We start from the raw sequence: 11509 nt of genomic DNA on the forward strand, positions 1-11509 counted from the left end.
ATCATGCCTTTCTCGTGAAGTCAAATTCTAGATTTTGAACTGTTTTGTAATTCACCTGATTATATTGTACAACAAACTCTGGGGCCTAATAGTATGTGGTGTTATGTGATAAAATTATATAAATTGAGCCTGGTAGCCAAATACCTTATGAGGCGGTAGAAGAAAACCAATGTGAGAAAAAGAAAGGTAGTTGTGGAAGACAAGAAGATAAAATGCTTAAACATCTATGTATCATGGGCTCTTTCAAGCTAATAAGGCTCCCACAGCAGCCGTCATTACTAGCATCCACCAGGCCTCTCTCACGCAAGTAGCCCCGCCATTAACTTGCGCAGTGACCGCACTTCCAATGCTTATGTAAAAGTAGCCTTCTTGGCTTTGGTGGTTCGATCGAGGTCAAATATTGATCTACCAGCAATGTTTTTGAAGAACTAATAACATACACAGACTTTTGAAGAAAACTTTTGGTAAACTCAGTTCATGGGAAGAAACTGATACTAATGATCCTCCCCAAACGGCAAATTTGAATACAGAGCTAATGAGTGGTAAGAGCAAATTGAAATGAAAGTCATGGGGGAGAATGTTGACTAGAGACCAGATATCCCTTTCAAAATCCCACTGAGCTTTATGTTCCCCGGAAAAGAGAAGTGCTTTCATTTCTGTCAGCCCACCCAGGACATCGAACCCTGGGAAAAGCCATCCCTGAGGCGGATTCTTTAAGTAGGACAATGTACTTTGAAATTGTAAATCAGGTTCGATGAACCCAATGAATGAGATGGACCTATTGACATTCAATGAAACTGATTTAAGGCATTCTAGAGCGGTCGATGCTGCAACAATAGGTTCATCTACGCAAAGTTAGTCTGAATTATTTGCGTTCATGGTCAACTAAATGTGATCTTATCTGGAGATTGACGGATCATTGCTGAAACACTTGCACATGCTCCAGATGACGCATTTGTGAAGCCAGTTGGAGCAAATGTCGTTGATATAGTTGGGCTAGAGGATTGCTTGTGTGTTTGTTGAGCAGTCTGACTAGAAGAAGCAGCGGCAGTTGTGGATGCTGCATCTCAAACTGCCAATATACACGCAGCCGTGAACAATGAAACGCATTCTAGAGAAAAAAAACTCTTGGAAAAAGACTGTAAGAAGAGATAAAAACCTTACAGTGAACAAGAGAAGTACAGCTAAGAAACTCCAAGAAAAACATAGGTATGAAAGTAACGAGAGATAAATCAAAGATCAAAATGGAGATATGATAACGTTACGCTTGGAAGATGACTTTGATATAGATATTGAAATGCATGATTCTGGACCCGATCTCTTCATCCTGCAGTGCTGTGGGCTGTGTCCCATGCAGGTAAGATCCTTCACTACAGCAATCATATCGTCGAGAAATCCTCAACGCGTTTAAGTTCACTATCAAAAACAGGGCTGATACTACCCGATCATTGTAAATAGGTTAATAAACTCTGGAAAATGATAAGGATGGTGATTTGGGGGTAGGATCGAAGAGCCAGAGGCTGTGATAGACGAGAGGTGAGTTGTAATCTGTTGTTAGAATTCCGAGCTGCAAATATTACGTGGGAATAAGATTCCAGGCGCAAATAAGTGGATGAGCAAACTGACCTATCAATTGAGCTACCAAGAGGCTCTATTCGGCTAATACCTCCTAGACTCAAACCTTGAAATAATTATCTGAAACAGGGAAGATGGACAGAATTATGCTTACTGGTGTGTACAGGGTGATGGTAAGATAGGATAGTACTTATGTATTCTAGCAATAGTTCTATTACTGCCCGGAGTTGATTTTTTTTAGCGTTCTGCTTCAAATGTAGCCGCGATAACACTCAGGACTAAGATGGAAACAGATCTGATTCCCCCATCTAATTGTATCGACCTTCTTGATCTTCCCAAAATCATAAAGCTCAAGGGGGCGCTAGATTGATATTATGTGGTGTGATATGTCGAAAATTGAAGTACTTTATGTCATGAAGCTTTAATTTGCCTGAGAACTACCCAAGCGAGTGTATTCGTTTATTCGTTACATCACGTTGAAAGCACATAGCTATATCCTTTCAATGCACTTTTCAGATACGGATGGATCATTGTTGTAGATGACAGGAGTGTTCATTGGACGAATCTCAGCTATTAGTGTATGATTGTACAAGTTGAAGATTGGGTAACTCCAAAGCATAATCCTTAATTACCAGATCTCAAATGATTTTTTATATTGCTGCATCTATTGATCAAGAGTAGCGACAGTAGGATCCCAAGCACATACATAATAGTCCCCGGTTTCAAGCCCATTCATCTCCTCTGCCGTGAGCTCGAAATCATAAATGTCGGCATTTACCTTAATTCTGCTGGGGGTAACAGTTTTTGGTAAGGGTACAAAGCCCTTTTGTAAACTCCATCTTAGCAGGATTTGGGCTGAGGTTTTGTTGTACTTCTTAGCTAGTGGTTGAAGCAGTTTAGAGTCATGCCTCTCGCCACGAACAAGAGGGGAGTATGCTTCTAGAATAATGCCTCGTTTCTCACACCATGAAACAATATCAGCTCGAGCAAGCCACTGGTTCAAAGTCAGTCCTATTGTACTCATGAAGAAATACGATCGATATGTATAACAAGGTAATGAGGGGTAGTTGGGAACGAAGACAAATTATGGAAGCACAAGAGAGGCATCTCAAGAGGAGTCTTTCCAAATCCTGATTCTTGATTGGATGATTGTGTACAAAATTTGATAAACAGAGGGGATTGAGATGAGCAGGCTATAAGACAACTTACTGGATGGAGTTCCCATTGACCAACATCAATAACGCCACCTCTACCCTTCCCTCTTTCCTCCTCGAGTTCTTTTATATAAACTTCCATTTCGTCCAGATGATGAACACCATAATTGCTGACACCAAGACTGCGAATTTTCCCTGCTTCCTGAGCCTCAACTAGAGCTTTCCAAGCACCTTTACGAGCATCTCGCCCGCCATAAGGAGCATGGATGAGCATAAGATCAATGTAGTCAAGCCCAGTTTCCATAAGAGTTTTGGTAACTTGTGCTTTAGTGTTCTCATAGCTCAAGGCACGAGGTGGAATTTTACTAGTAAAGAAGATATCTTCACGTGGAATGCTGGATTTATGAACGGCAACGGCGCAAGGGCCTTCATTTCGATATGCCGCAGCTGAATCGACCTGTGCCAAGTTAGAGGAGTACCAGAAGCCCCTTATCTTGGAATTGATCTTACATGTCGATAACCTGCATCAAAGGCTTTGGTCACTAGATCTTCACATTGAGATGCTGGACTAAATTTGGTATTAGTTTGGCCCATATTCCTCGATGGTGGTATCTCCGTACGTTTGGTAAACTCCATACCCCAGGATAGGAATATCATATCCCGAGTTCATACGAAGCTTTGAATTGATATCGAATTTCGTCATATTGTTGCTAAAGTATAAGTCAGTTTGGAAGTCCAAATCAATGATGAGTTGTATGGAAAGATGCGGTAGAAACTAGAGTGGCAGTGACCGAGGAGAAAGATCCAGAGTTTAAGAGGAACACAATTTAATGGTACCTAAGTGGATCAAAACATCCAGGATTTGAGAACACATTCGATGCAAGGTAACAGAGAGAGGATGTATTAAGTGAGATACTCATCACGTAGTACGTACTTTTTTGAAGAAGCTGTAAACGATCTTGAATGAGTAGCTGGAATCGATGGTTTGAATTGATTTCTTATGAGATTGAGACGTGATGTTAAAGAGGATCTCATGATATAAAGGATCTAACTGGAAAACGCAGCGAAGAAGAGAAACAGGCCTACCTAAATACCCAATTCAGATATCTGATGTATTTCCGCGGTAACCTTGCCCCTCGATTTCAAATATCTTTGTTTTTGCTTAACCTTAACTCCGAGTCCGACGATGAAGAATGACAGACACGTGACAGATTTATAATTGCAGAGTAGGGCATGATTGAACAGGCACCAACAGTTTCAAAGCACGACATGGAGTGTTCTGTGTACGGTGGTACTTATAGGAAGATATAAATGTATTCGATATATGACGCTCCGCTTGGCCACTACCGTGGAGGCTTCTTCGCTTCGCTCTAGAACGGTAGGTATACTATTAAGATACATATTAGAGAGAGAGAAGTTTGATTACACGTGGTGATAACTTCTTCAACCTTGTATCTTTTGACATACCAGTACCAGATACTGAGTCTTAAAGTTCTTCTAGTTGTAACATCACCCAAACACAATGATAGTCGAGATCCTTTCTAAGAGCTGCCATGTACACACAGCAGCACGTGAGCAGACAGATGAGATCAAGGTGTTTATGCTTATGTAAGCTCTGATAAGATAATTCTTTGTCCATCGAGCTATCCGAGCCATCCCATCCTCGCCCTCGAGCCATGTGTTGATCTTAGCATTGAATTTCACACCCATTCATATCCATTGCATTGTTTACGTCATGTTGAAATCAAAAGATTCTCCAGTCACATCAAAAGAATTATCAATCCGATCTCACGAGATAATATCGAAATGTGTGAATGTCTGTCTACCTACCTACATACCTTTATGTATATTTATCAGATGAAATGTACTGAATAGAACCGCATCTTTCAACCTTTTATAGACTAAATCTTAGTACGACACCGGCTGCACACTAGATACCCCGCCATCATTTAGCCCACGGTGAAATCATCATCATATTTTTTTCTCCCAAGTCTATAAAGTTTATTCCTTCCAACCTTGCGACACAATTTCCTACAAATTTCACACCACACAATCCACTTGAAAGATACCATAATACTTTTGGAAAGTCCTACATATAATTCATTTTACATTATACAAACAAATTTTAGAAGAATAAAACGCATCTGCAGAAACCAAAAGTTATGCGCCTTCTTGAACAACATATCGAGCGTGATGGCTCTGGAACCATCACTCTTATGCCCGAGGAACCAGAAGATATGGTTCGCCTGCTCCCTATTCTCTCCCTTCACTCACCAATTCTAACATATCTCAGTGGCATGCCTATAACCTCATAACCCCCACCGACATCCTACGCGCCAGCGCCCTCCGCAAGATTAGCAGAGAAACCGCCACCGGAAGCGTAACCACAACCCGCACACACTGTACCTTATCCATCAGCGTAGTGTCTTTAGATTTCGATCCACAAGCCGGTCAATTGCACGTCAAAGGTCGCATAAGCGAAGAGAACTTATACGTCAAGGTCGGCGCATATCATACTCTCGATCTGGAGCTGAATCGCAAATTCAGAATCGCCAAAATCGATGGTTGGGATTCCGTTGCTCTAGATGTGGTGAAAGAAGCTATTCGAGAGGACAAAGAGGGCGTAGTGCCTGCGATTGTGATGCAAGAGGGAATGGCCAATATATGTTTAATCACTGAACATCAAACCATTTTAAAGCAGAGAATCGAAACCAGGATACCGAAAAAGAGAGCCGGGATGGCTGGAGATTACGATAGTGGAATGAAGCGCTTTTACCAGACGGTACTCGAAACACTCCTGAGATATGTAGATATTACTCAACAGCGCCCATTATTACTCGCAAGTCCCGGATTTGTCGCACAGGGTTTCCAGAAGTACATACTGGAGGAAGCAAGTAGGACAGGAAATAAAGCCGTACTAGCCAATAAGAATAATTTCGTCGTGGTACACAGCAGTTCCGGTCATCTTCACAGTCTCAACGAAATCCTCACGAGTCCAGAAGTATTGGCTAAACTCAGCAATACGAAGTACGCCCGCGAAACCCGGTTTATGGATGAATTTATGACGATGCTTCGGAAAGACGACGGTAGAGCATGGTATGGACCGGCTGAAGTGGAGAAAGCAGTTGAGCAGGGTGCGGTAGGAGCAGGCGGTGGTGTTTTACTAATAAGTAACGAATTATTTCGAAGTCAGGAAATAGGAGTTAGGAAGAGATGGGTTAAAGTGGTAGATAAGGTTAGAAACGATGGAGGAGAAGCGAGAGTGTTAAGTAGTGATCATGAAAGTGGAAAGAGGTTGGAGGGATTAGGCGGTATTGCAGCGATACTGACGTATCCTTTAGAGGACCTGGATGAGGAGAGCGAGGAGGAAATTGAAAACGACGAGGATTCGACGGCGAAGGGGGTACAGGCTATGGTTATATAGCCTCATAGATGAAACGTGAAGCGGTTAATATGTTTGTAAACTCATGATCTCATCTCTTGGGTTAGCGAGATCTAAGAATAATGAAAAAGCCCTGGAGATCATAAATCACACAAACTACGCGAATGCATTCGGAATGTCTTGATATCATCTTATCTTTTCCATTTATTTTCATACTCCATACCCACCCATCTATCCACTTAATCCATCCAATGTAAACTTCATACCTGTCTTCCCGCTCAAAGAAAGAACCCTTCATCGTAGATTTTCTTGTAGCTGCTCAATACCAACCTCAAAATCAATATCAATATCAAAATCATAATTCAAATACAAAAAGAATCCTTTCATCTCAATCTCTCTCCATCCACTATATATTATATATATATTATATATACTAAATATATACTAAATATATACTAAATATATACTAAATATATACTTACATTCCTAGACTTAAACTTAAACTTAATAATAAGAGATATTTATTTTCGCATTCGCTATCTATCTATTTATTTATTTATATTATATTTCTATTTATATCTATATCTATATATATCTAAAAATCTAAAAATCTAATTTCTATATTTCCTCCCATTTAAAATCGAAATCAATCTCATAATTAAACCCCTAATATCTTTAATTTATTCATTCGAATCTATATCTATATCTCATCTTATTTTCTATTTATTTATTTCTTTCTTTCTTTTTAAGAAAAAAGAGAGATCGATATTTAAATAAAATAACTTATTAAGTAATAAGATTTATAAGAATCGATTAACTATTCATAATGTCACGGGGTGACACTAAGCCCTTTCTGTCCTGTCCTGTTCTGCTATATATATAAGAGTAAGATAGAACTTCCAATTCTACCTTTTAGTCTTTTGAGCATTTAGCTTAGCAATAAAGCTTTTGAATACTCCCAGAGGTGATCCTATGACATTAGATAGAACTACCCTTAGTTATAAGTGGAGCTGTGTGGGGGGCCCACTTATAGCTTACAAGCCTTCATTGGTTTGGGGGCTAGCATATATAGATTCTGTCTGTCTATCTGAATGTCTGAGGCATTAGAATCCAGAATCCTGAAACCTCTTAGTAGGTGATGGTATGGAGATTATACCTTAAAAAGGGGGGTGGTGTTACAAGATAACACTAAGCCCTTTCTGTCCTGTCCTGTTCTGTTATATATGTGAGAGTAAGGTAGAACTTCTAGTTTTACCTCCTAGTCTTTTGGGCGTTTAGCTCAGCGGTAAAGCTTCTGAATACTCCCAGAGGTGATCCCGTGACACATAATGCGTTTTATTTTTAATTTTTTTTTTTGAGAATCGAATAGATTAATCGTCTAAGATATTATTTGTTATTACTATATTGTATTTATTTACTATATGAATATCTATCAAGATATCAGAAATCATGAGACTTGATATTGAGGAGATTAAAGTATTAAAGGATTTGAGAACGAAAATTTATGCTGCATATATATAAATTAACAAACAGTCTACGCCCTGCATATCGATTTAGTAACTTCTTTTGCCCGTCTTCTTTTCTCATGTTGTATAAGAGATACTTCAAATGCCTCTCCTCATCTCAATCGTTCAAATTATTCTTCAATAGAAAATGTCGTACTACTAACTCGAATATCGACCTCACTACAGAAAAAGGATACAGACTACCATCATCCAAAGTCGAACTTCTATACGATTTATAAAATTATCTGCTACCCCTGACACCCTCTCCCATTTCGGTCTCAACGATACGCCTTGATCATCATCACATATACATTTCATCCGCATCCTCCCCAAGGATATCTTTAACACCCAATCTCATCGGATCTCCCCGCGTCAAACTTTGATGAATATTCTTCAGCGGCGGAGGTACATAAGGGCCAATCCCAGGAGCATCAAGACTCGCTCTTCTGACCACTCCCTGACGATAAGGCGCATCTGTAAAGTATGGCGAATGCCAAACACACGCCATGAAAAGTTCCTCGCCCGCTTCGTCATCGGTAAAACCATCTGGCATGTCAGGATGCTCTAGGAGTTCTGTTCTTATGCCTTTGCTTTTTTCTATCTTCCATATTACATTTGAGTCGTACATTAAAAGAAATGCGTCGATATCTCTGGATTCTTGGTGTGCATCTACATCTTTGAGATTTCGTCGACAGATGAAATCAAATATTTCTGTGAGTTGTGCGTCGGGCTGCGGAGGTACTTTTATTTCTGTTTGCTGTGGTGGTGTGGGGTCCATCCAGCCTTTATAGTTGACTTGAATGACGCCATACGCGGCAAGAGAATAGCTGATTTCGATTAGTAAACGTTTCAAAAACCGACAGAAAACAATCGGATATCTTACTAGAAGAGTTCATCTTTCGTGTTCGCCACAAGTAGGAAGGTTTTCCATTCCCCATTCGTGAGTTCAATTCCACCGTGACGAAGGATATAGCACCTGACCAAATGCGCAGGCAATTGATATTTAAATGTGTGTATGGCAAGTGCGAACTTGTTTCGTTCTAGATACATTCTGATCTCATCGTACCTGGGACAGTCCATTTCGACAGCATCAGCTCTATCGGCACGACCGATGATGGGCTGAAAACCATATTCCCCAGTAGGAAGCCTTGGTGATAAGACCTTCGGGTGGACATTTTTTGATGCTTCCTTGATTATTAAAGCCAATTTTCTTTTTTCGGCCTCAAACGAATGGGTGACTTTAGTCGTTCTTCTAGAAAAAACTCCTGGAGCCTTTTTCTCAGGCCCCGGAGTACCCGTAGTATGTCTGAGAGCAGCCGCAGTCTCACCTCTTCGTCGAATAACGCCTATTATCTTGGGACCCGCTTGAGTTGCCTTTGAGCCAAATCTGTGTGATTATAAGTTAAACTTATGGCCATATTCCCAGACTATCCTTGAGCAGATCTTAAACGAATAAACTTACTTCCTCACGTAAACGTCCCAAAATTCTTCACACTCGAGGCTCATAAAGTAAGAGACAGGGATCGGATAGTACATTATGTTTTCCCAATTCTTCTGCTTTTCCGGAGCCAGTACGGGCATAGTAGCCGTGTAAAACTCATGTCTGTACGTAGGCCAATTATAGCTAACATTGATGTCAGATTGAGGCGACGCGGGATAATATAAGGAGATAAGAGTTGCTCACAAGATTAAACCTCCGGAGGAGTATCCCGCAGTGTCTACTGGATTAATAACCGAAAGCGAGATGCCACCAAATACCTTAAAAAACTGTTTAACAAGGACTAATACGAAGATCATGAGAAGAATCTAGACTCATAGACATACCTGATTTGTTGCAGAGAATCCCCTATATAATAGTTAGCTTCTCCGGCAAAAACGAACGATGCTTGACTTGCAATTCTGGTATAGGCTCGTTGTCAAAGTAAGGCTCGGCCCAGCCCCAGCCCTCAAGTTCTTTGTTCATTCTGACCATTTGATGGCCCATGGCATGCTGATTTGATCAATGGTGAGCCAATCCGAAATTCGAATGCAACTTACCGCAGTCTCGTGAAGAATATCTTCTGCTAAGCGAAAATCGTCCAAGGCTCTGTCTTCTGGCAAGAGAAGAGGGTTCAACAACGGCTCGACCAATTCATAGGCGATGGTAACAAGTGTAGCTCGATGTTCGGGCGGACTGCTTGATGTACCTCGACGTGGGGACCACCTGGTCAAGCCGGCTTGAAAGTTACCTAGTTCAGCCATTCCATCCTGAGTGCTCTTACACGGGATGCAAGTTTCAGTAATTGTCTCATGAGGAATTGATTTTTGGGAGGGAAAACAAGAGTCAAAAATGTGCCTGTACAGAGAAATTTGCCGAAAGGAATTGAAAACTTAAGATCTGAAATGGAGAAGTAGGGTCCACTAAGCTGAATACATACTTTGGCTCCTACCAATGCATAATTAACCTGTTTTGACATCTTCCCCAATAGCTCTATAGCGTAAGATGCAAGTTCCTTGTTTTTTCTGTCCTCCATGGACTTGAAACGCATTGCATGAAGGCCAAAATCAGGTGGAAGTTCCGTTTCTGGAATCTCTACCAGTTCACCCTTCAGCAACGCATTGAACCTTTGCCGTTAGCGAAATAGAAATGAATCCTAACGACCGGAAAGCATACCAGTCCCACGTATGTATGTTAGCGATAACGCTTGATACAATCTTTATAGCCGGTAACATTGCATTCCACACGCTGGATGCCGGTGTTTTAGTAAGGGTGTGTTCAAAGATAGAGTATACTCACGCATCATTCGCGGCCTGAGTTGCTTAGTAAGTCTCAACTAAACATTTCGATACGGCGGATTACTTGCCTCCCAATATTCATTACCATCTCCTAATGGATACCTAGCCAGATTTTTCGGAAACTCATATAGCCAATTGCTTCTTTCTAACACGGGATGGATTGGGACTTTTCCAAGATCACTTCCATAGTCTATCCTTCGACTTATAGTTTCCTGAGAATCTGGCAAAGCTAGAACTGATTTCAACTCTGCTGCGGTGAAACCTTTGACCAGCGTTAATCATCAAGTAAAATGTCATTGAGGAGAGCCTACCAGAGAACCTGATTCTTTGATACAATTCAAGACGTTCGTCAAGATTCAATTGATCTTGGGGTTTTAAGAATTGTGCTGGAGTTACTGGTGTGAGACCGCTCTTCAATTGGGGCAGGTAGCTTTTTAGCACGGAATGAATGCCTCCTTTGGGATGTCCATACTTTCTAGCAAAGGGTGTAGGTCCTGCAAACCTTACGTGAGTTCCTTTTGGTGTTAATGGATCCATATTTTGTACCGCTGTAACGTGCAATTGCTGTAATTGACGAATAGTTCATAGTAGATCACTCGCAAATGCAAATAACAGAAGGTAATAGATCATTTGTTCTTCATGTCTGCACTGCACAACAACAGAATGACAAAGGACGATGGGCCCCTTGTGATTGTGAACAAAGAAATGTGACTCCAACACTTACATTCCGTATAAAGCTAGCTTTTCTCCTTCAGTTGGGACGAATTTATCACACTAATCAACTTATGGAATATCAGTGATCTGAAAAGTCGTTTGGGGTAGTTTAATCTCGATTTTTCGAAACGGTATCATATTTTGAAGATGAGAAGTGAAGCTTAGTATGGTATCATCATTGGTTATCTATAAAAAGAAGCTCAAGACGGGACAGACATCCATTGACGATAAAGAGAGAAATATCATCCCATACCTTACACAGTTTGCAACTGCCTTTTGATTCAAATCGACCCAAACATAAAAAATCACGTGCATATATAATTGCAAGCGGGGGTCCTCAAGTGTTCTTGAGATGAATTGTTTGTATTCATCATCTCGGAGGGTCTTCAGTCGCCGGGGGCTTT

General features: G+C 40.7%; 4 protein-coding genes across 4 annotated transcripts; 1 reads left to right on the forward strand and 3 right to left on the reverse strand.

Annotated features, from left to right (window-relative positions):
* Nucleotides 1–319: 319 nt before the first annotated feature.
* EAF02_001420 (uncharacterized protein) lies at nt 320–1070 on the reverse strand (the record flags this gene model as incomplete). The annotated part of the gene is made up of 3 exons (XM_038897468.1): nt 887–1070; nt 441–827; nt 320–405 (listed from the first exon to the last, which is right to left on the reverse strand). The coding sequence occupies exons 1-3, from the start codon at nt 918–920 to the stop codon at nt 320–322; spliced, it is 507 nt and encodes a 168-aa protein (XP_038762443.1). The 5' UTR covers nt 921–1070.
* Nucleotides 1071–2039: 969 nt separating this feature from the next.
* On the reverse strand, nt 2040–3810 carry EAF02_001421 (uncharacterized protein). The gene is made up of 5 exons (XM_038897469.1): nt 3664–3810; nt 3350–3439; nt 3240–3297; nt 2785–3186; nt 2040–2569 (listed from the first exon to the last, which is right to left on the reverse strand). The coding sequence occupies exons 1-5, from the start codon at nt 3762–3764 to the stop codon at nt 2240–2242; spliced, it is 981 nt and encodes a 326-aa protein (XP_038762444.1). The 5' UTR covers nt 3765–3810; the 3' UTR covers nt 2040–2239.
* A 652-nt stretch (nt 3811–4462) lies between these two features.
* Nucleotides 4463–6260, forward strand: EAF02_001422 (uncharacterized protein). The gene is made up of 2 exons (XM_038897470.1): nt 4463–4969; nt 5023–6260. The coding sequence occupies exons 1-2, from the start codon at nt 4892–4894 to the stop codon at nt 6151–6153; spliced, it is 1209 nt and encodes a 402-aa protein (XP_038762445.1). The 5' UTR covers nt 4463–4891; the 3' UTR covers nt 6154–6260.
* Nucleotides 6261–7917: 1657 nt separating this feature from the next.
* On the reverse strand, nt 7918–10928 carry EAF02_001423 (uncharacterized protein; the record flags this gene model as incomplete). Its single annotated transcript, XM_038897471.1, has 12 exons — nt 7918–8443; nt 8500–9003; nt 9079–9240; nt 9301–9374; nt 9441–9462; nt 9512–9606; nt 9654–9872; nt 10034–10220; nt 10270–10341; nt 10393–10406; nt 10460–10653; nt 10703–10928. The coding sequence occupies 12 exons, from the start codon at nt 10926–10928 to the stop codon at nt 7918–7920; spliced, it is 2295 nt and encodes a 764-aa protein (XP_038762446.1).
* Nucleotides 10929–11509: the final 581 nt, after the last annotated feature.

This window comes from Botrytis sinoallii (assembly GCF_014898435.1).
Source record: "Botrytis sinoallii strain Bc 23 chromosome Unknown BSIN_002, whole genome shotgun sequence".
Classification (NCBI taxonomy): domain Eukaryota; kingdom Fungi; phylum Ascomycota; class Leotiomycetes; order Helotiales; family Sclerotiniaceae; genus Botrytis; species Botrytis sinoallii.

Excerpts from the sequence above, each read along its gene's own strand:
- EAF02_001421 (XM_038897469.1), bottom strand. The coding sequence starts at position 3,764 with ATGAGATCCTCTTTAACATCACGTCTCAATCTCATAAGAAATCAATTC. Across the intron at positions 3,440-3,663 it reads TTTACAGCTTCTTCAAAAAA|CAACAATATGACGAAATTCG; the intron begins GTACGTACTACG and ends CTTATACTTTAG. Across the intron at positions 3,298-3,349 it reads GGGTATGGAGTTTACCAAAC|TCCAGCATCTCAATGTGAAG; the intron begins GTACGGAGATAC and ends TACCAAATTTAG.
- EAF02_001422 (XM_038897470.1), top strand. The coding sequence starts at position 4,892 with ATGCGCCTTCTTGAACAACATATCGAGCGTGATGGCTCTGGAACCATC. Across the intron at positions 4,970-5,022 it reads CCGAGGAACCAGAAGATATG|TGGCATGCCTATAACCTCAT; the intron begins GTTCGCCTGCTC and ends AACATATCTCAG.